General features: G+C 45.7%; 1 protein-coding gene across 2 annotated transcripts in view; it reads right to left on the reverse strand.

Annotated features, from left to right (window-relative positions):
* Positions 1–424: 424 nt before the first annotated feature.
* XDH (xanthine dehydrogenase) overlaps positions 425–23784 on the reverse strand; it is a 75214-nt gene continuing 51854 nt past the window's right edge. For both annotated transcript variants that reach the window (XM_077134985.1, XM_077134984.1), the window contains exons 25-36: positions 14830–15021; positions 14484–14629; positions 13606–13687; positions 12360–12455; positions 11615–11743; positions 10921–10995; positions 7964–8016; positions 6260–6374; positions 5416–5481; positions 3959–4147; positions 2624–2800; positions 425–1040 (exon numbers count right to left, since the gene is read on the reverse strand). In XM_077134985.1, the coding sequence (XP_076991100.1) occupies positions 990–1040; positions 2624–2800; positions 3959–4147; positions 5416–5481; positions 6260–6374; positions 7964–8016; positions 10921–10995; positions 11615–11743; positions 12360–12455; positions 13606–13687; positions 14484–14629; positions 14830–15021 (1371 nt within the window). In that variant the 3' untranslated portion in view covers positions 425–989. The remainder of the gene's footprint in view (positions 1041–2623; positions 2801–3958; positions 4148–5415; positions 5482–6259; positions 6375–7963; positions 8017–10920; positions 10996–11614; positions 11744–12359; positions 12456–13605; positions 13688–14483; positions 14630–14829; positions 15022–23784) is intronic.

Here is a 23784-nt window from a genome sequence, read left to right on the forward strand (position 1 = left end):
GACAGTAAGGGAGCCAAGTCTTTGATCTGAAGATACCTTATATAACTGGATTTTCCAGGTCACGTATTTATAGACTCTCAGAGCTGGAGATCATCCAGTCCAACCCTTTCATTTTGCAGTAAAATGAAGCACAGAAAGTGGAAGTGACATTCCGAGGTCACACAGATAGAGAGCGCGGATTGGAACCAGGTGCCTTTGAAGGTTTTTCTTTTGGACGATCTTGATCTTGATAGCATAATTTCTGGGTGGAAAATTGCTCTAGTTTCAAACGAAGATTTTTTTTTACCTTATCTTTATTGAAATATGCAAAGGGAAAGGGGAAAATTTAGCACATTGAGGGTGCTCAGGGAGGGGGTTGCTTGGATTTTTATGTTATAGGATGACCTTACTTTATGCAGCTTAATAAAACTGGATCCACATCACCTTGAAATTGTTTCATTCTTTATTGTCTTTGATGACCCAAAGGTGGTGAGAGGTTTTGATCTCACCCCACTGTCTCACTGCAAAATGTGAATATGAGGTTATAACATGAGGCTCATTGGTTTGAAGGAAAGGCTTTCAGGGAGAGGCACATGAATTTAAGGTAGCTTTGGTTTGGGCTTCTGAGGTTTGTGGCAATCCTCTTTGAAGGGCACCACCAGTACTTGAGGTTGTTCAGACTGTCTGGGCAGAGTGATGGATTTTGCAAGTTAAATCTACAGAACAAATACTTCCTACACCGATTACAAATCTATGATTAAAACAGGCATGAAATGACCCTGATTGCACATTAGCCACCAGGGCAGAACAGTTCTGAATCCATTTATCATTTTGTTTACAAATCACATTTTTGATCAAAATCATCCGAGGCACTCAGTATTCTTCTAACCATCATCCTGACAAAATTACAACTTTGCATCCCCTTTTATAGAGCCATGTTCTGCAAAACATGCTCCCTGCTCTGTAGAAGTCCGATGTAGCACAAGACGACTCTCCTAGAGGCTTTCTCTTCAGACCCTCAGCGACCAAGGTTTACAGTTGTCTGGCACGTCAGTAACACCCTTAGAAGAAAGGATAGGGTACTCAGTGGCAGGGTCTTCCAAGAACATGGGGCCTGGCACCCCTCTGCCCTCTCACAGACATGCCACCTCCCACCATGGCCAACCACCAACGTCAAACTCCATTCTGCCGACCCAAGCTTTGGGCGTGCCCCCCAGGACAGGATGCCTCGATTTCCTTGTCCCTCATTTATGTATTTCTCATTCATTCCTTGTGGCAGGCACTGTATTAGGCTTGAAGGGAAAGGGTGATGAGCCTCCTTCCCACACGACCTCCTTGAGAAGTACCATTGGTTTATATACTCAGCTGCTCGTGTGATGCTATTGCAGGGATTCTAGGTCACGAATGTGTCGTAACACGTAAAAGGCGCTTGAATCTCTGTTGTAGTTCTGGATGTTCTTTAAATGGCTGTGCCAGATGATACGCAACCTGTGTGAGCAGCTCAGGGCCATGAGGCACCTCTCCTCTCAGGGAAATGGAGTTTGGGGGACTGTCAGCATTGGGGCCCACAGTGGGAAGGTTCCAGGCTGTGGGGAGGTTGCTGCAGCAGCTGTGCAGATCCTCAGTGTCTGGGCACTCAGTGCCTGCTCTGCATGGCTCTCACCCCAAAGCTGAAGCTATGTGTGAACCTGAAGGGTGGTCTTACAGGCGACCCACCTGCCTCCCTCTCCCTCTGTGCTAGGTCAGCAATGGCAGACATTTCTGCTCCGGGGGCAAGCCTGGACCCTTCCCATCCCTGCAAACACTTCGGGCCCTGGGGCACCTGCTTAACCCATAAACCCAGTGGGCTCATCAAACTGTAAATAGAGGAAACCCAACCTGGGAATCAGGAAGAACCCAGTTCTGCTAATTCAACAGAGATGGCATTTGTGAAAGTAATTGGAAAGCTGTGTATTCAGCAGTCCCTTCAGTGCAACCCAGAGACTGGGTTGGTTCTGGGATTCCAATGGTGGAAGAAGCCATCCTAGCATGGTCTTTAGCCGAGAAGTGTCTGCTGAAAGTATCACATAAGGGTTTCTCAAAGTGATTCCAATGACCACGGGATTCCTCTGTGCTCTTGTGACTTACCCTTCCAAGGTAAGAACTTAACACACTAAAATGTAATCCTCTCCTTTCCTAAAAGGCTGGAAGTCCTCAAGGTCACCTGTGTGTCCTCAGGACGCAGAAGCCACTTGGCAATCACGGAAGAAAATTAGTGGTTGATCTAATTAGGCAATTCCTCTTGTTTCCTCCACCGACAAATGATCACACATGGTGCTTTTAACAAAAAAGGATGTTGAAAAGCCACTAACACTAAGCATAGGTTCTACTGGAGTATTAGGAGATCCATGGATGATACCCAGGCTCCACCAGCTCCTCCCATCTCTGGGGAGTCCCAGCCACCAGCCACAGCTCTAAGGGGTTCTCTCATCGCCCCCCTGCAGGTTGGAGTAGGTGCCTCACACCGCATAGTAAACGTGGCCGTTGACATCAAGCCATGCCTCGCTCCCACCCTCCCCTCTGCCAAGCCTTTCCCCACGGCTCCCCAGCCAGCCTGCGCCCCCCCCCCCCCCGGGGCTGAGTGGTTGCACGAGAGGCCCCATACCAAGGCAGTGAACCTGTCCACGCAGGCATTGCGAATCCTCTCTGGGGTGGCAGGGCTGTCTAGATGGAAAAGCGTGTTCATATTATATTTTCCATGCTGAGCTCGAGCTGCAAGGATGGCATCCTTGATGGCAAAGAAGATGGAGGCAGCCAAGAAGAGGGGCGGCTCCCCGACAGCCTGGACAGACAGACAGACAGACAGCAAGACGGGATATCAGGCAGAGGGGCCCCAGCCTCCACGCCACTGCCCGGAGCCAGGAGGCAAGGGAGAGAGCCCTGTCCCGCGACAGCTGGTGATGCCAGCAGGTCCCCCACCCCAGCACTCCAGGGGACCCCAAGGCTGGAAGGGGCCGTCAAAGTTAAATTGGGGTTGAGAGCAAGTGATGTAGGAAGTGAATCTCACTGGCCTATTTCTTTTAACTCTCACTATGTAATTTTCTTTGATGATCTAAATGCGAATATAAATACACTAAAAGTTATATTAAATAACATTATATAGACAAAGATGTCTGGACTGCCCTGAAGTTGAACCATTTCCTCACAAGCGATAATCTAAGGAAATAATCCACCTGTGACTCATACCAACATTTACAGGTACCATAATTATAATTATATCCACCTGTTGGAATTAGCGGCCCAATGACCAACAGGAATTCAAACACCTTTGAGCAGAGGTTTTTATTTCCCCCCCAAAATGTTGACTGGAGACCACTTGGATGCGTATTGCTAGGGATAGGGGTTTAAAAGGCAGATTCCAGGACCTACAACCCGACCTACTAAATATAAATTTCCAGGGACTAGGCCCACGGACCTGCATTTTTATCGGGATCCCCCGGCAGAAGTGCGAGAGCCAAAGGCAAGAAATTATAACGCGCCGCAGACCTGCCCCCCCCACGCGGCAGAATAAACACGAGGTGTGTTGGCTTATAAAGGGTTATCCATCTTACAGCGGGGTGGGGCTGCATCGATCGGCTAAGTTAATTTTTGCCCATTTTTTCTACTTCTCTGGGTCGGGGAGGAATCGAGGACGATTATTCGGTGTCCTTGGGGCCTCCGGTCAAGCGGCAAGGGCAGGTGGGACAGGAGCGCGGAGCCACAGGGGGGCGCAGCTGAGCCGCGGGGCTTGATCAAGGAGTCCCGAGTCCGTGCAAAAGTGGACCTCGTCCAGACCGCCCCCCAGGCGACGTCCGCAACCGGTGCGCAGGGGCCCCGCCCTGGCCCGCTTCCCCCTCCCAGGGGAGCCCCTGGAGCACCGCGCAGTGGGCCGCAGGACCCTTGCCCGCCAGCCCCGGCTCCCGGTGCAGAGGGGAGCGCCTCCCGGCCCGAGCCACGGTACCTTGGAGGAGTAGATGGCTTTCTTGTTGGGGCAGTCGCGGAGGAGGGACACCCGGAACTGGGTGGGGATGCTGCCAAAGGCAGGGATCTTGTAGGTGCTGGGGCCGCGGGTGTGCAGGCTTCCCTCGGGCGAGTAGTGCAGCTCCTCCAGCGTGAAGAGGCCCAGGCCCTGCACAAACGCCCCTTCCACCTGCCGGGCACGCAAAGACCGCGGCTGCAGGGACTCCCCGCTCCCGGGGGAGCTGCTGCTTCCCACCTCCGGGGGGGGGGGGGCGGTGCGGTGCGCAGGGGGTTCTGAGAGAAGAAGCTACCCACAGCCCTCCAGCGGGTACCCGGCTCCCGCCCTCGCCCTGGGAAAACCCCATGGTGGTGGGCTCAGTTTCCCATAAAACCTGCCACAAGGCAGATGGAGATGCTGCTTGCAGCCGGCCACCATGGAAAAGGGCGACCCAAGGCCAAGATTCAAGTCCACTGGCTAACAGTTGGCTGACACTGCCTCTCCCGGGCCACAAGCCCCTCTGGCCTGGGCGAGTGAGACATCCAGGAGGCCACAAGAGAGGATGGACGAATTGGACAGAACTTCTGACCTCCCGGCCCTGCCTGTGCTCTGGGAAGACAAGTGACCCTCCTATACCTTCCGGCCACCCGGCACTGATGTGCACGCCGGCCCTCCCAGCCCCACTGCCCACAGGGGTGACCGTGGCCCCTCAGCAGCCCAGTGTCATGCTCCGGGGCACGCCATGTGTTATTCATCTTCGCATCCCCTGGGCCCACACACTCCAGAAATGGTCATTTAAGGAATTAACGAAGAGATCACTTCTTGACTGCATTTCCATGTGCTCAGTAATTGTCTACTTTTGAGAAACACGAGTTACGTTTTCTACCAAATGACTGGTACTTCAATTCTTGATTCCTCTCTCTGTCATATTGTCCCAAGAGGATTTTCTCTGGGCCCTCCCTCCACGCTCCTGCTCTAACCTGTCACCTTTTGCACCTGTGCTTTCCACCACCCTGCCCTTGTTGGCATGTCCTTCTGTTAGTACAGAAGATGTCCTGGCTGGAGGAGGAAGGAGCAGGGCTAAAACTCTTCTGACCTCAGACCCTACTGCTTTGGCATCAATCCCAAACTCAATTTTCATTCCACACTGTGCTCACGCTCAAACTGTGTGTGTATTTGTGTGTGTGCACATACACGCACCCAATGTCCTCACCATGCATCGCCTTGTTCTCGGGCGTGAGTGCCCTGTCCAAGTTAATCCGTATTCATGTGTCTTCTGCCTTGAGAGCTGGGCAGACCCCATCTACCTAAACCACACCTTGTGGGGGCCTCCCTTGGTGCCATGCTCAAGCCTGCTCAGAACCTCTGCTGGACGACGTGCTGCGGCTGGTGATCTTGGGAGGGGGACGGGGCTCATCCATGGCCACATCCGTCACCACCCTGGTCCCCATGAGCCTCACCTGCCCGATATCGATGGCGGGGTTCAGACTGGAGCCGACATCCATGACGATATCTGTCCGGAGGGCCTGAAGTTTGAGAGGAGAGGATGTTTGAAATGATAGGCGGTGAGCACAAACACCTGCGGGGCTGTTACAAGTGCTTTGCACAAATGCCCGTCCAAAGGGTGCTTTCCCAAGAGGGCTCCGGGCTGCCCAGTTGGGTGAGTCAGTGTCCCCCCTGGCTCTGCCATCACCGTCATTGCTGAAGCTTTAGTTCTCTGCAGCTAGCAAAGGGATAGCGAGTGGCAATGCTCTCAGGAACCTGAAATGATTGCGCACACTTGGGTGTGAGTAGCAATGGCAGGTTTCCAGGGTCACGGGTCTCCCAGTTCGAGGCTGGGTAGATCTCAAAAGGAAGAGATCAGCAACCACCCTTGGGCCAAATCTAGCCCACCACCTGGTTTGCAAAGGCCTATGAGCTAACAGTGGTTTTTACATTGTTAAATGGCTGGAAAATAAAGAATGAAAAGGAGAAGCATATTTTGTCACATGTGATTATATGAAATTCAAACTTCAGTGTCCAAAAATAATGTTTCATTGGACCACAGTCGTACTCATTTGTTTGCATCCAGCCCATGGCAGCTTCTGCGCTACAGCAGTGAAGCTGAGTAGATGAGATGGAGACTGGGTTTGCGCAGCCTAAGATACTGATTCTCTAGCCCTTTACAGGAAGATATTGCAGACCCCTGATGTAAGGCACTATTTTCCCAACAAGAAAGTTTATCTCTATCAGCTGCTAATATTACAATTCGGTTGTTTCCCTGATCTTTTCCTGCTCAGTTTTTGGGCTTGACAGACTTCTTACCTTATGATCCCCTGTTAAACAGTCTATTTCTACTTCGGAGCAAGCTACCCCATAGGTGAAGTAGTGGAACGGACGTCCTGAGTTTGTCTCAAAGCTGTAGCCAAGGTCAGGCGTCCTGGGGCAGAAAAGACCAACTATTTCACAGGTATGAAGACGGCTATCCCCTAACCCCTGCACACACATACACAGCCTGCCCTAGGAAGTCCTAGAACCTTAGAGCTTTTATTTTTTCATCCAGCGCTTTTCTAGCAAAGTCCATTTTTCCAAGTGTGCTGAATCTGCAAGTGAAACCCAGGGTATGCGGAGCGTTTTGTCTACAGTTTTGACTTTACTCTGCCAGTGTCCCTTATAGGAATTATTCTGTGGAGACTAGCAGTGTTTAGACTCAGAGTGCCGGTCTCCACTCAGTAGGACAGAGATGACAGATTTGCCTGAGCTCACGCAGAACATGGAAGTCACACTCTAAAGAACCGACTGAATTCGAATCCAAGGTCTTCTGAACCAAATGTTCTGCCTGTGATGGAGCCTGGATTTTTTTTACATCAATTCACCTGCCTCCAGGCTGCGCAGCTTTCTCAAGGTGAGAGTCGACGAGATCAATACCTCCCGCCAGCCTGGCTGCATCCGTAAGCAGCCACTCGCCTGCCTTGCTCCCCACCTGCTGGCCCCTTTGAAATCTCAGCAGGGGATACGAGGGAAATGTTATCAAGAGAAGCAGATGCTCTCATATTTTTTTCTATTTCAGTACTAACCGCCTTATACATTTCAACTTTCCATGAGTCCTGTGCAGGCCTGCACGCACACGTGTGTGTGCATACGTGTGTGTTCACACACCCAGGGCTCGCGGTACACTGTGCCTATGTTGTTCTGTACATTACACAGAAATAATCAGCTGATATGGCCAGAATCTGCATGAATTCTGAACTGTGTGGGGCGGAGGAGAGGGCCTTCTCCTGTAAGAGACCACACATCCTTTGGCCTCTGACTTCACCCTTTCATCAGGAACTCATCTTTGCACAACCCCAGTTTTATCAACAGCCGAAATATAAGAGGAACGTGGGAGAAACTCTGAATTAATCTGTGTTCCTGTCGACAAAACACCACATAACCCAGGAAGCATCGGCAAAACATTTCTTTGCTTAAAATATATTCATAAATTCACACAAGATCTTCCAAAGCAAACACTGAACTATTTTCCAAATCTAGTGATTGTTGGAAGAAAAGTTCCTAGTTAAGCTTCCCAGAGGAAGTTAAAACACTAATACTGACTAAATACAAAATATGGGCCTGTCTTTGTAGAGTTGCTAATTCAGTTGGGCAGGATCTCTGCTACTGCATTTTAAAGGGGTTAAAAAAATTCAGATTTTTTTTCCCCCTGAATCTCACTTCAAAAGCTTCACTGTGTTCTGCATTTTGTGACTAGCCCATGTGCCCTAAATCGTCGTCTCCTTCTCTGGAAGGAAAGCCCACATAACAAAATCCTTCGGATAAATCACGGGGAACACATGTTTTTAATGCCCGTAACTTAGACCATCATTAAATGAAGGTGGGGGAAGTCTGTTGAAGAGAGTAGAATTTTGGCAGCACCACTCTCCCCGAGCACAAACGGACAGAATTCAGCACTGGAGGGACCCTCAGAAGTCAGCAGGACCACATGTGTCCCCAGCCTCTGGGTGACAGCTGGGAGAACAGCAATGCACATACCTGTAGAAGCCAGTGGCAGATAGGCTCACCGCCTCCTGGTAAGCATCTGTGACCTGAGGAGATGAAACGCCATCAGGAAGGTGCCGAGGTCACAGAGAGCAGGGGTTCCAGAAACAGCGCTCCAAGCTCCCCCAAGCTCCCCCTCCTCATCTGGAAGCCCTCCTGCATCTTTTCTAGCTACTCTCACCTCCATACTTGGCTGCCCATTCTCCTAGCCACCGCTGGTACCACGTCCTCATCATCTGCAGCCTGGACTTGGACAGTAGTCCCTTGGCCGGTCCTCCTGCCTCAAGGCAGTAGCCCTCCACGTGAGCCAGCCTGCACCCTGCAGCCTGAGTGGTTATCAACACGCCCTAGAGCTGTGTCACCCCCCCCCCCCCAGAGTGTTCCATGACCCCCACAGCTGTGGAGCAAAGGTCTGATGTCAAGGGGCTTCTCACTAGCTCTATCTGTCACAGCTTTGCTGCCCCCAGCCAGACCAGGGTGTCCGTCCTCTCCCACCCCTTCCCACCCCCTGCACCTCTGCCCCTCCATTTGGGTGGCTCCACCTGACTGGAATGGCCGGTGCTCCCTCTCATCCATCCAAACCCTTTTCTTCCCTCAAAGACCAGCTCAAGGTTACTTCTTCAATTGTCTCTCCTTGGTGATTGCTCCAAACTCGGGTTGTTATAAAAGTGCTCTAAATTGTTTACTTGATGCTTAGCATGTTAACCTTGTGTTTTTATTTATATTTTCTTATTACTAAAGTCATCCATCCATCCATTCATCCATCCATTCTGTTATTCCTTTAGGAATTCTTGGTATGCCCAGAAGTAGCTCAATGCTAAGACTTAATCCGTGATTGATATAATTCACATCATTATCAATGTCAAATACTAATTGTGCCAGTTTGAAAGGGTTTATGTACCCTAGAAAAGCCGTGTTTTAATTCTAATCAATCTTGTAGGAGCAATGGTTTCTTCTAATCCCTAGTACTATAGGTTATCTGATTAGGTTATCTCGACAGAAATGTGACCCAATCAATTGTGGCTATTAAACTTGATTAGATGGAGGCGAATTTCCACCCACTCTATGTGGGTCTTGATTAGTTTACTGGGATTCTATAAAAGAAGAGACATTTTTGGAGAGAATGCCTTTTTGAGAAGGATAAGAAGGCCATAGCAGAGCTGAGCAGAGGCCATGAGGCCAAGAGAACCCCAGAGTCCACCAGCCAGCAACTTTTGGGGATTCTGAGAGAGCAGAGATGAAGGAGAGAATGATGACAGCCACGAAGCAGAGTCCAAGGAGAATGCCGCTGGAAGAGTTTCATGAAGCAAGAGGACTGGGGAGGAAGCTAGCAGACGATGCCGTGTTCACCATGTTAGAGAAAAACCCTGAACATGTTCGCCACGTACATTTCCACTTGAGAGAAACTCTGAGCTTCATCCGTCTTCTTGAATCAAGGTATCTTTCCCTGGATGTCTTAGCTTGGACATTTCTATAGACTTTAAATGGGACATTTTCATGGCCTTAGAACTGTAAACTTATAACTTACTAAATTCCCCTTTTTAAAAAGCCTTTCCATTTGTGGTATATTGCATTCCAGCAGCTAGCAAACTAGAGCACTAATCTCTTGCCTACGTACCAGGTGCTACTGAACACTTCACATACATTATCTCATTTAATAGTCACTACAGCCCTATAGGACTGGTACTATTATCATCCTCATTTTACCGATAAAGTAAAACTTACAAAAATCTCTCTTTCTCCATCCATCCATCCATATATATATAATATCCATATATATCTATGTCTGTGTGTGTTGGTGGCTTAGTTTTCAGTATTGTACAGACTGAGGAGACTTGATGCCTGTCATCTCCTGGTCGCATCATTATGATAATGGTCTTTATCGTGTTATCTGTTTACAAGGCACCCTGGACTGCATGGCAGGTTAGTTGGCAACAAATCCCACGTCATCAGATTAGGTACTACTAAAGGGTTGTAAAGGCTGTTGTTGAAGTGTTCGCATGGCCTGACAAGTCCATGCTAAAACCCACACCACCAAAACCAAGCTGGCATTTTACACGCTACTAGGGCGTGTGGTACCCATGAGTGTGGGGAGTGACGTCAAGGCCATGTGAGGCATATTAGGATGAGTAGGAGTTAGAGAAACAGCTTATTTTCTTTGGCTCTTTTGAGGGATAACTTGTTGTACATGTGCTGGTTTATGTTCAGACATCTTTCATGCACCACTATTGGGCCCAGGTCCCCCAATCCAACAGCTGGAGGTGGAGGAGCAGAGCCACTATGGAGAAATCTGCTTTTGGAGGAGCTGCAGCCTCCCAGCTCAGAGAGAATTGCTTCCAGCTTCTCTCTAAGGGCTTCTGACATGCAGGCCTTGGATACAGCAATCAGAGAACTGGGCCCTTTCTTATGAGTCCTTGTGTTCTCACTCCTAAAATCACAGAAGTGACATTTACTTGGGGATGATGTCTTTTTCTGCTCCCTCCCAGATACAATCTCAGTGGACACAGATTCAAGAGTTGTGGAAGGAGAGCAGCTGCTAGAGGCAGCTCTCAGAGAGGTGGAAACCAGGTCCACTGAGGCTGTGAAACCCTTGGGTCATGGGATCAGGCCTGAGAGAGCCAATACTTTACAATGAGGTGTGTTCAGCCATCACCCCTATTCTTCCAGGCCCAGCACAGCCAAAACCACAATTCCCTAGGATTTTCAGGACCCCATTCAGAAACGTCCTCAGTGACTCCCCCCAACTGTGAACCTGTACAGAAGAAGGTCCAGCAAAGTTGAGCACTTCCTCATAGACTGTCCATGCGGCCCAAACACCCCAACAATAGCTCCCAACTTCTCCTTGTTGGCATGACCAGACTTTCATCTCCTTCTACTCTGGGTCAGGACAGAGGCCTTGCTGATAATTTCCATTTCATGTTCAAAGGTGACTTAGATCAGCTCAGACTTACCCAGTGTTCCCAGGGGCCATTTGGATTCTTTTCCTTGAAGGGTGCCAGCCTCTTCAGGATGGTCTGACAGGCCTCCTAAAGAAGACACCCCCCGCCCCCACCCAGACAATCAGTCCTCTGCATCCTGTGACCCAGAAGCCCACCTCCAAGCCGTGTTGTGCCCAGGTGCTTCTCCAACACTCTTGCCACCCTCCCAGGAATGACCACAGTTCAGGGTGGAAGCCATGGGGCCCGCCCAAGGCACCACCACTGGTCCCTGCTTGGAAAGGACTTCCTTGCCCAGTTCTTGGCTGACAAATAGCAAAATGTTTGTGGGGCCCTCAGGGAAGTGTCCCCTCCCATCAAACTCTCTCATTGGAGTACTTGAGAAGAGAAGCAAGTGGGTTTGACAGGGCAGACACCACAATCAAATTCCAACTTCCACATATTTTCTTATGGCTAGTTCTAACCCCACAGGGTATATCTTCTCACAAACCCTCCCATGTTCCCTCTAACACTCCAGTCTTCTCCTCCTCCCTCCTGCACTCATCCTTTTTGGCTTTGATGGAAGTCTATGGTTCTTGGGGCCTCTCTTTTCACTTGGAGTTTGTAGGAACAGCATCTTCTTGATAAGAGAGCCAAAAGATGGCCATAGCCAAAGAACCTGCCAAGACCATCCCAACAGCTGCACTGGGGGTCCCTGCAGGCTCCTTACCTGAACAGCCTCCCCATTGATGTCGGTGCTGACGGAGGCGGCCGTGGGAGAGGTGTTGGGCACGGTATTTGTGCTCGTCTCACTGATGTAAATCTTGGAGGTGGGGATGTTCAGAACTTTGCTGGCCACCTGCAAAAGAGAAGACATGACCCTCTAGGGCAGGTCTTACCATTGCTCCTGGCCGCCTTCTTCCACAGGAAGGATTTACATTCATTGTTGCAGGTAAGATAATGATTTGGTAAGATAAGAATCCTATTGAGACTGGCATGTTCTCACATCTGGCCAAATTTGAAGCAGCACTTTACAGAGTGACTTGGTTGGATGAAAAAATTCATAAACCTAGTGGTGACATCCAGTGCCTTTGTAAGCTGACCTTGGCCTTTTTTTTTTTTAAATACATTTGGCCAGCCCCCATAAGCAAAAGAGAGGCACCAACTCCTCCTAGCAGCCTTTGACTGAATGGTGAACTGGCTTCCTTATATCCAGAGCATTCCCTCCTTTCACAGAGTGACAGAGCCCCAGAACATGGTTAACAGACGTGGCCTCAGAGAGTACCTGGCCCATCACTTCGTACAGATGAAGAAACTGTGGTGAGGGGGGAGCAGCTGAGCCCAGAGGCCAGGTCTTCTCTGCCTCTGAATGCCCCACTGCTCAGAGTCTCGCAGCATCTTCCCAGCAGCAGATGCCCTGGGGCTGGAGAGCCCCCCACCGTCCCCTGGCCCCTTCAGGAGCTCAGGCCACTCACCTGGACCATCTTTGTGTGGAGGCCCTGGCCCATCTCGGTGCCACCGTGGGTCAGGAGCACAGAGCCATCTGTGTACACGTGCACCAGGGCTCCTGCCTAGGGGAGAGAAAACCAGACCCAAGATTCAGCAAGTTCAGCTCAGCATAAAGCTTGGGACCCAAGGTAACTGGAGCCCAGGAAATAGGAAACCAGCAGCAATGTTTTGGATATAAACCCAAGACGTGCTGCTTTGAAAGGATTATGTACCCTAGGAAAGCCATGTTTTAATCCTGATCCCATCAGGTGAAGGCAACCATTTCTCTCAATCCCTATTCAATAATGTAGGTTGGAAACTTAGTTAGGTTATCTTCATGGAGATGTGACTTCACCCACTCCAGGTGGGACTTTATTACTGGAATCCTTTAAAAGAGGAAGCATTTTGGAAAAGCCTTGAGATCCTGAGAGAGCAGAGAATAACTGGAGAATGCCAGCAGAACCATGAGAACCACAGAACCCACAGCCGTGAAGATCTTTGGAGATGAAGAAGGAGTATGTCCCCAGGGGAGCTTCATGAAATAAGAAACCTGGAGAGAAAACTAGTAGATGTCGCCATGTTTGCCATGTGCCTTTCCAGTTGAGAGAGAAACCCTGCGCATCATTGGCCTCTCTTGAGTGAAGGTAACCTTTAGTTGGTGCTTTAATTTGGACATTTTTATAGACTTGCTTTAATCTGGACATTTCTATGGCCTTAGAACTATAAACTTGCAACTTATTAAAGTCCCCTTCTTAAAAGCCATTCCATTGGTATCTTGCATTCTGGCAGCTTGCAAATTAGAACATCAGACAAGAATTAAAGGAGTGAAAATCTTGTGATTTAATTATAGGGCCCTTCAGTACTTTGCAAAGTGCTCTCATAGCTCTTTGTTTTCCTCTCCATTTCTCATCCTCAGAGGAATGTAAGTCAGATATCTTTATTTTCACTTTGTAGGTGGAGAATCAGGGTCAGAAAGGCAGAGTCACTCTCCCAGTCCCACAGTCTGGAAGGGTAGGAACTAGAGGTTGACTTTAGATCACCAAGCTCATGCTGTTTTCACTGTCCTGTGATAACTAGAGAAATAGGAACATGCAAGCTCAACTTTAATTTAAACAGTCAAAGTTCCCTAGGCAGTTATTGCCAGTGATGATGAGACTTCCCCTACATGTCTATCAACAGGGGAAATGGGGCCCCTGTCCACTGGAGACTGACAAAATCATATAAAGTAACTACCTGGTTGAGATGAGGAACTGTGAAGCTTATTCCAAACTTGGTGGGAATTATGCACAATCCTCTCTTTTTCCAACAATTCTCCCTGGAAAAAAAGGAACATTCTCACAGAACCTTCCCTACCATATTTATGTCAGATGAGACATAGCGTACATCAACATTTTGTATCATATCAGAATGGGGGATCCTTGGAACCAGCCCCATAGACAGTGTCACAAGTGAGTGGTGCCCCAGCTGTACAGACAAAACTGAAAAAGGTGGGAATTTGGTTCTGATTCTCCAGTGCATCTAGAGCAGGGGCCACCCTGGGAGTGCTGATGTCAAAGCATCAGCTCTGCTTTTTCCAAGAATTTGGATTGAGTCAGAGTGCCCTGGAGATCTTTCAGCTGGCATCATCCCGGGGAAGAACTGTGGCTTGCTGCCTATAAAGATGCCTTCTCTGTGCTTTGTTATTTCCTTATCAGAGTAACTCTGTGAGGAAGGCAGAACCAGCATAACTACCCCATTTCACAGAGGATGAAACTGAGGCCCAGGGAGAAGGGCCAGCTGCCAAGTTCCCATTTATAGGCAGGGCAGGTGCTTAGCTGGGCTGCCCTTAGACCTGTCCAGGGCTCTAACAATACAGTGTGCCCAGAAGGCACACAGATCTGTAAAGCTAAACCCCAACTAATGAACCGTGAGTCTACATGTAGGCTGGGAGCATACCTGCCCTAGGCTGCAAATGACCACAGCACCTTCAAGAGGTGGCGATGAATGGGTTGGAAAACTCCACATTTCATAAACTCTTCGTTAAATGATCGCTTCCTATTTTGGGTTCATCAGGAAGGCTGTAGCGTAGGGAACCCAAGAGAGCCCCGCACCTCCCTTTCCCCGGCACCTACTTGTTGAAGTTTTCAACCTCCTTCTTCCGAGCTTGATACTGAGAACTTTCCAGGCATTCCTCCCAGCACCTGGGCAAGGTGAAGCCTTCCAGCTTCTGGTTGAAGTGCGTCAGATCTCCTTCTTTGTACATGTTCTTCCTGCGTACCTTTCCAAGGAGAGGGGCCCCAAGGGCTTGTTGGTGGTGAGAGACTAGAGGGGTGGAACCTAAAGCTAAGCCGCCCTCATGGAGTGCCAGCCCCTCCTCTGCCCGTCCTCCACTCCCATGGAAGAACTTCATAATACAAAGCCACCCACCCGAAAGGAGGCTAGCCCACCCTGACCTGTGCCTCCCGCTTCCCAGCTTACTTCCTCGGCAGGCAGCCCACAGGTCAGAGCTACGTCGTTTATCCAGTTCTCCGCAATGAGCATTGCCTGGGGCCCCCCAAAGCCGCGGAAGGCCGTGTTGGAGGCCAGGTTGGTTCTGCATAGCCGCCCAGTGCCCCGGATGTTGGGGATCTTGTAGCAGTTGTCCATGTGGAATAGTGCTCGGTCCATTATCTGGAGCAGAGAAAACCATCATGGGAGAGAACAGCTCATCGGTTTCATTGTCCCTGTCAAAAGGGGACTTCAATGGCTGTGCCCACCTCTGCCCTTCCCAGCCCCACTGCCACTGTGCTGCTTTAGGCCCCCAGATTTCTTTTCTGGAATTCTTGCAGCATCTTCCTCACTGGTGCCTTTCAATTTCTTCTCTCTCTATTTATGTCTCCTACTAAAATATAAGGTCATGTCAGGTGAAGTACTTGCTTAAAAATGGCACTTATTATCTCCAGAGTAAAGTCCATGAATCGTTAAGCATAGAATTCAAGACACTAGATCTTTCTTCTATCTATTTTCCATCTTTTAAGCTTCTCTTCTCATTACATGTTAGTCTCTCACCTTAAATATTCCGCCCCCCTCACCATCTCCACCTATTAATATCTGTATCCAGCTACTCTATGGGGAATCCCTTACCAGATCCTCTAATTAGAACTGATGGCCTCCTCTTTAAAAATAAAAGTATATTTTATTAATTCATTTTTTAATTAGTTTTTATTCTCATAAAGTTTTACTGCTCAAAGATTTTTTCTTTGTCACTAGTTTTCAGAAATATAGTTATTATGTGGAATGGATTTCTTTGGGTTTATCCTGTTTAGGGATCACTAAACATCTTCAGTCTGTAGGTTTATGTCTCTTGCCAAATTTGGGAACTTTGCAGTCATCATTTCTTTGAGTATGTTTTCAACCCCACTTTATCCTCTTCTTCCAGGATTTCAGTGACACAAAATGTTAGGTCATTTCCTCAGGTCCCCCAGGCTTGTTCTCTTTTTTTTTTTTTTTACAGTCTATTTTTTAATGTTTTTTAGATTGGCTAATTTCAGCAATTGAATAGAAAAACAGCCAGAAAATCAGGAAAGACATAGAAGAACTAAGTACCACCATCAACCAACAGAATAGAACTGACATTTATAGAACACTCCACCTGATGAAGACAGAAAAAAATGAACCTTCAGCGAACGAGTCCACTGCCAATCCCCAAAATCTGTGACTGTTAATATAGCCAAATGCAATTAAGCTGTAGGTCTTAAGAGGAGGAACGTACCCTAGATTTCCCAGGTGGGTCCTAAATCCAACCACATGTGTCCCTGTGATAGGCAGAGGGAGGTGAGGCTCAGACACCTGGAGGGGAAGGTGATGGGAAGACAGAGGTAGAGACTGGAGTGATGTGGCCACAGCCAAGTTGGAGGAAGAAAGCAACACATGCTCTCCTAAAGCTTCTAGAGACAGAGAGGAATATTATGCAATGACAGTCCCCCAAGAAGGCACCACGATCCTGATTGCATAATGTACCAAACAGAACTGAAAAAATGCATGAAGAAAAATGGATAGAACTGATAAAGCAAGGGAGCGCAATCCTGCTGACACCTGTTTTCAGCTTTCTGGGCCCCAGAACTGTGAGAAAATAATTTCCTGTTGTTTTAAGCCACCCAGTTTGTGGTCATTGGTTATGACAGCCAGGGGAAACTAATACGTCACCCAACAACAGCAAAGTGCATAGTCAATTGCAGTAGACATGGAACACACAAAGAGAGACCCTATCCTGGGCTATAAAACCAACTTCAACAAGTTCAAAGTGATTGAAATTACTAGAGTAGACTTTTCTACTAAAATGGAATCAAACTAGACATCAGTAGCAGAGAGATAACAGGAATATCTCCACGCACTTAAAACCAAATAACATGCTTCTCAATAATTCATTGGTCAAAGAGAAAGTTTCAAGGGAAATAAAAAATTATATAGAACTGAACTAAAATAAAAGTACCACATCCCCAAATTTATGCAACACAACTAAGGCAGTGCTAACAGGGAAACTGATAGCACTAAATGTATACATTAGAAAGAGGAAAAGACTCAAAACAATAATTTAAGCTCCCAATCCAAAAACTCTTAGAGAAAGAAAAGCAAAAAAAATCCAAAAGTAATAGCAGGAAGAAAATAAAGATAGCAAAACTCTTTGAAAATGAAAGCCAAAAATAATAGCGAAAAATTAATGAAAGTAAAAGCTGGTTCTTTGAAAAGACCAACAAACTTGAGTTTCTAACGAGACTGAGAGAGAAAACATAAATGACCAGTATCAGGAATGAAACAGCAGTTATCACTACAGATCCTGATGGTATCAAAAAGATATTAAGAAATTACTACCAGCAATTCTCTCTATATAACTTACACCAAATGGACCAATGTCTGAAAATACACAAACTACCACAACTCACCTAATATGACATAGATTATTTGGATAGCCCTATTCAAATTAGGAACCATTAAGAAAACTGAATTCATAATTTAAAAATTCCCCCAAAAAGTAATCTTCAGGTCCAGATAGTTTACCTGGAGAATGGTACCAAATATTTAAAGAGGAATTAAAAGGAATTCTATGCAATCTGTGGTAGTTAGATTCAGTTGTCAACTTGGCCAGGTGACGTTACCTTGTTCTGTTGCCGTGGACATGAGCCAATGGTACATGAACCTCATCTGTGGCTCAATACATCTGCACTCAGCCAAGAGGTGTGCCTGCTGTAATGAATGATGTTTGATTTAATTCGTTGGTGCTTAAATGCAAGAGCTCAATGTAGCACAACCTAAGCAGCTCAGCATACCTCAGCTCAGCACTTGCAGCTCAGCCCAGGCCTTTGGAGATGCTGAAAGAAATCACCCTGGGGAAAGTTGTTGGAACCCAGAGGCCCGGAGAGAAGGCCAGCAGAGACCATCCTGTGCCTTACCACATAAGAAAGAACCTCGACTTCCAGAGAGGATGGCGGCTTAGTAAGACGCGCGGATCTTAGTTTCTTCTCCAGGACAGCTACTAGGGGAGTAGAAACGATACAGAACAGCTCCCAAAACCACAACAGAGATAAAAAAGACAGCGTACCCCATCCTGGAACGGATGGCTGGCTGAGAGAAGCTGCTCGGGTGAGATCGCCGAGGCGCGCGGGCTTCACCGGGCGGGGCGGCAAGCGGCCGGAGTCACTCCCTTCCCCCTTCCCGGGCCGGCTGGGAGAATTGGAGAGGCGGTCCCCTGAAACCACGGCGGATGGCGCCCATACCACGCGCGGCCCCCCGGACCAACTGAGAGAATTGGATCGGAAATCCCCAGGCCGCGGAGAACGGTGACAGGTGTGGGAGGCCCCTTCCAAACCCGTGACTCCCTGGGAACGTGCACTCTCCCGGGCGGGCCGCTGCCGCTGGCGCCCTCCCGCCACGCTTGTCGCCCCGGGCCGACTAGGAAATTCGGATGGGCTCTTTCCCTGGCTGCGGCGACCAGCAACCCTCCCCGCGTTTGGACCCCGGGCCGGCTCGCACTCTTCCAAGCCGCTTAGGCTAGCGAACCTCCCAGACGGCGAGAGTTTTCCAAAGTTAAAGGTCCCACAGCACCTTTTGCTGGTGGGACCCGCAGACAAACGTGTGCCATGAGCGCCACCTACTGGGCAGGATAAGAAAAACAGAACCCAGAGATTTCACAGAAAAATCTTCCAAACTTTTGGATCCAATACCCAGGGAAATCTTTCTAAATGCGCAGATGCCAACAGAAGATAACGGATCACGCTCAAATAATTGAAAATATGGCCCAGTCAAAGGAACAAACCAATAGTTCAAATGAGATACAGGAGCTGAGACAACTAATGCTGAATATACGAACAGAAATGGAAAACCTCTTCAAAAATGAAATCGATAAATTGAGGGAGGACATGAAGAAGACATGGGCTGAACAAAAAGAAGAAATAGAAAAACTGAAAAAACAAATCACAGAACTTATGGAAGTGAAGGACAAAGTAGAAAAGATGGAAAAACAATGGATACCTACAATGATAGATTTAAAGAGACAGAAGATAGAATTAGTGATTTGGAGGATGGAACATCTGAATTCCAAAAAGAAACAGAAACTATCGGGAAAAGAATGGAAAAATTTGAACAGGGTATCAGGGAACTCAAGGACAATATGAACCGCACAAATATACGTGTTGTGGGTGTCCCAGAAGGAGAAGAGAAGGGAAAAGGAGGAGAAAAACTAATGGAAGAAATTTTCACTGAAAATTTCCCAACTCTTATGAAAGACCTAAAATTACAGATCCAAGAAGTGCAGCGCACCCCAAAGAGATTAGACCCAAATAGGCGTTCTCCAAGACACTTACTAGTTAGAATGTCAGAGGTCAAAGAGAAAGAGAGGATCTTGAAAGCAGCAAGAGAAAACCAATCCATCACATACAAGGGAAACCCAATAAGACTATGTGTAGATTTCTCAGCAGAAACCATGGAGGCTAGAAGACAGTGGGATGATATATTTAAATTACTAAAAGAGAAAAACTGCCAACCAAGACTCCTATATCCAGCAAAATTGTCCTTCAAAAATGAGGGAGAAATTAAAACATTCTCAGACAAAAAGTCACTGAGAGAATTTGTGACCAAGAGACCAGCTCTGCAAGAAATACTAAAGGGAGCACTAGAGTCAGAACTGAAAAGACAGAAGAGAGAGGTATGGAGAAGAGTGTAGAAAGAAGGAAAGTCAGATATGATATATATAATACAAAAGGCAAAATGGTAGAGGAAAATATTATCCAAACAGTAATAACACTAAATGTTAATGGACTGAATTCCCCAATCAAAAGACATAGAATGGCAGAATGGATTAAAAAACAGGATCCTTCTATATGCTGTCTACAGGAAACACATCTTAGACCCAAAGATAAACATAGGTTGAAAGTGAAAGGTTGGGAAAAGACATTTCATGCAAATAACAACCAGAAAATAGCAGGAGTGGCTATACTAATATCCAACAAGTTAGACTTCAAATGTAAAACAGTTAAAAGAGACAAAGAAGGACACTATATACTAATAAAAGGAACAATTAAACAAGAAGACATAACAATCATAAATATTTACGCACCGAACCAGAATGCCCCAAAATACGTGAGGAATACACTGCAAACACTGAAAAGGGAAATAGACACAAATACCATAATAGTTGGAGACTTCAATTCCCCACTCTCATCAATGGACAGATCATCTAGACAGAGGATCAATAAAGAAATAGAGAATCTGAATATTACTATAAAGGAGCTAGACTTAACATACATTTATAGGACATTAAATCCCACAACAGCAGGATACACCTTTTTCTCAAGTGCTCATGGATCATTCTCAAAGATAGACCATATGCTGGGTCACAAAGCAAGTCTTAACAAATTTAAAAAGATTGAAATCATACACAACACTTTCTCGGATGATAAAGGAATGAAGTTGGAAATCAATAATAGGCGGAATGCCAGAAAATTCACAAATACGTGGAGGCTCAACAACACACTCTTAAACAACGAGTGGGTCAAAGAAGAAATCGCAAGAGAAATTAGTAAATACCTCGAGGCGAATGAAAATGAAAACACAACATATCAAAACTTATGGGACGCAGCAAAGGCAGTGCTAAGAGGGAAATTTATTGCCCTAAATGCCTATATCAGAAAAGAAGAAAAGGCAAAAATGCAGGAATTAACTGTCCACTTGGAAGAACTGGAGAAAGAACAGCAAACTAATCCCAAAGCAAGCAAAAGGAAAGAAATAACAAAGATTAGAGCAGAAATAAATGAAATTGGAAACATGAAAACAATAGAGAAAATCAATAAGACCAGAAGTTGGTTCTATGAGAAAATCAATAAGATTGATGGGCCCTTATCAAAATTGACAAAAAGAAGAAGAGAGAGGATGCAAATAAATAAGATCAGAAATGGAAGAGGAGACATAACTACTGACCTCACAGAAATAAAGGAGGTAATAACAGGATACTATGAACAACTTTACGCTAATAAATACAACAATTTAGATGAAATGGACGGGTTCCTGGAAAGACATGAACAACCAACTTTGACTCAAGAAGACATAGATGACCTCAACAAACCAATCACAAGTAAAGAAATTGAATTAGTCATTCAAAACCTTCCTAAAAAGAAAAGTCCAGGACCAGATGGCTTCACATGTGAATTCTACCAAACGTTCCAGAAAGAATTAGTACCAACTCTCCTCAAACTCTTCAAAAAAATCGAATTGGAGGGAAAACTACCTAATTCATTCTATGAAGCCAACATCACCCTCATACCAAAACCAGACAAAGATATTACAAAAAAAGAAAACTACAGACCAATCTCTCTAATGAATATAGATGCAAAAATCCTCAATAAAATTCTAGCAAATCGTATCCAACAACACATTAAAAGAATTATACATCATGACCAAGTAGGATTCATCCCAGGTATGCAAGGATGGTTCAACATAAGAAAATCGATTAATGTAATACACCATATCAACAAATCAAAGCAGAAAAATCACATGATCATCTCAATTGATGCAGAGAAGGCATTTGACAAGATTCAACATCCTTTCCTGTTGAAAACACTTCAAAGGATAGGAATACAAGGGAACGTCCTTAAAATGATAGAGGGAATATATGAAAAACCCACAGCTAATATCATCCTTAATGGGGAAAAATTGAAAACGTTCCCCCTAAGATCAGGAACAAGACAAGGATGTCCACTATCACCACTATTATTCAACATTGTGTTGGAGGTTCTAGCCAGAGCAATTAGACAAGAAAAAGAAATACAAGGCATCAAAATTGGAAAGGAAGAAGTAAAACTATCACTGTTTGCAGACGATATGATACTATACGTCGAAAACCCAGAAAAATCCACAACAAAACTACTAGAGCTAATAAATGAGTACAGCAAAGTAGCAGGTTACAAGATCAACATTCAAAAATCTGTAGCATTTCTATACACTAGCAATGAACAAGCTGAGGGGGAAATCAAGAAACGAATCCCATTTACAATTGCAACTAAAAGAATAAAATACCTAGGAATAAATTTAGCTAAAGAGACAAAAAACCTATATAAAGAAAACTACAAAAAACTGTTAAAAGAAATCACAGAAGACCTAAATAGATGGAAGGGCATACCGTGTTCATGGATTGGAAGACTAAATATAGTTAAGATGTCAATCCTACCTAAATTGATTTACAGATTCAATGCAATACCAATCAAAATCCCAACAACTTATTTTTCAGAAATAGAAAAACCAATAAGCAAATTTATCTGGAAGGGCAGGGTGCCCTGAATTGCTAAAAACATCTTGAGGGAAAAAAACAAAGCTGGAGATCTTGCGCTGCCTGACTTTAAGGCATATTATGAAGCCACAGTGGTCAAAAGAGCATGGTATTGGCATAAAGATAGATATATCGACCAATGGAATCAAATAGAGTGCTCAGATATAGACCCTCTCATCTATGGACATTTGATCTTTGATAAGGCAGTCAAGCCAACTCACCTGGGACAGAACAGTCTCTTCAATAAATGGTGCCTAGAGAACTGGATATCCATATGCAAAAGAATGAAAGAAGACCCATCTCTCACACCCTATACAAAAGTTAACTCAAAATGGATCAAAGATCTAAACATTAGGTCTAAGACCATAAAACAGTTAGAGGAAAATGTTGGGAGATATCTTATGGATCTTACAACTGGAGGCGGTTTTATGGACCTTAAACCGAAAGCAAGAACACTGAAGAAGGAAATAAATAAATGGGAGCTCCTCAAAATTAAACACTTTTGTGCATCAAAGAACTTCATCAAGAAAGTAGAAAAACAGCCTACACAATGGGAGACAATATTTGGAAATGATATATCAGATAAAGGTCTAGTATCCAGAATTTATAAAGAGATTGTTCATCTCAACAACAAAAAGACAGCCAACCCAATTACAAAATGGGAAAAAGACTTGAACAGACACCTATCAGAAGAGGAAATACAAATGGCCAAAAGGCACATGAAGAGATGCACATTAGAGAAATGCAAATCAAAACCTCAATGAGATATCATCTCATACCCACCAGAATGGCCATTATCAACAAAACAGAAAATGACAAGTTCTGGAGAGGATGCGGAGAAAGAGGCACACTTATCCACTGTTGGTGGGAATGTCAAATGGTGCAACCACTGTGGAAGGCAGTTTGGCGGTTCCTCAAAAAGCTGAATATAGAATTGCCATACGACCCAGCAATACCATTGCTGGGAATCTACTCAAAGGACTTTAGGGCAAAGACACAAACGGACTTTTGCACACCAATGTTTATAGCAGCGTTATTTACAATTGCAAAGAGATGGAAACAGCCGAAGTCTCCATCAACAGAAGAGTGGCTAAACAAACTGTGGTATATACATACAATGGAATACTATGCAGCTTTAAGACAGGATAAACTTATGAAGCATGTAATAACATGGATGGACCTAGAGAACATTATGCTGAGTGAGTCTAACCAAAAACTAAAGGACAAATACTGTATGGTCCCACTGATGTGAACAGACATTCGAGAATAAATTTGGAATATGTCATTGGTAACAGAGTCCAGCAGGAGGTAGAAACAGGGTAAGATAATGCGCAATTGGAGTTGAAGGGATACAGACGGTGTAACAGGACTAGATACAAAAACTCAAAAATGGACAGCACAATAATACCTAATTGTAAAGTAATCATGTTAAAACACTGAATGAAGCTGCATCTGAGGTATAGGTTTTTGTTTTGTTTTGTTTTGTTTTGTTTTGATTTTACTATTATTACTTTTATTTTTTTCTCTATATTAACATTCTATATCTTTTTCGGTTATGTTGCTAGTTCTTCTAAACCGATGCAAATGTACTAAGTAATGATGATCATGCATCTATGTGATGATGTTAAGAATTACTG

The sequence above is a fragment of the Tamandua tetradactyla genome, chromosome 17 (assembly GCF_023851605.1).
Source record: "Tamandua tetradactyla isolate mTamTet1 chromosome 17, mTamTet1.pri, whole genome shotgun sequence".
NCBI lineage: Eukaryota > Metazoa > Chordata > Mammalia > Pilosa > Myrmecophagidae > Tamandua > Tamandua tetradactyla.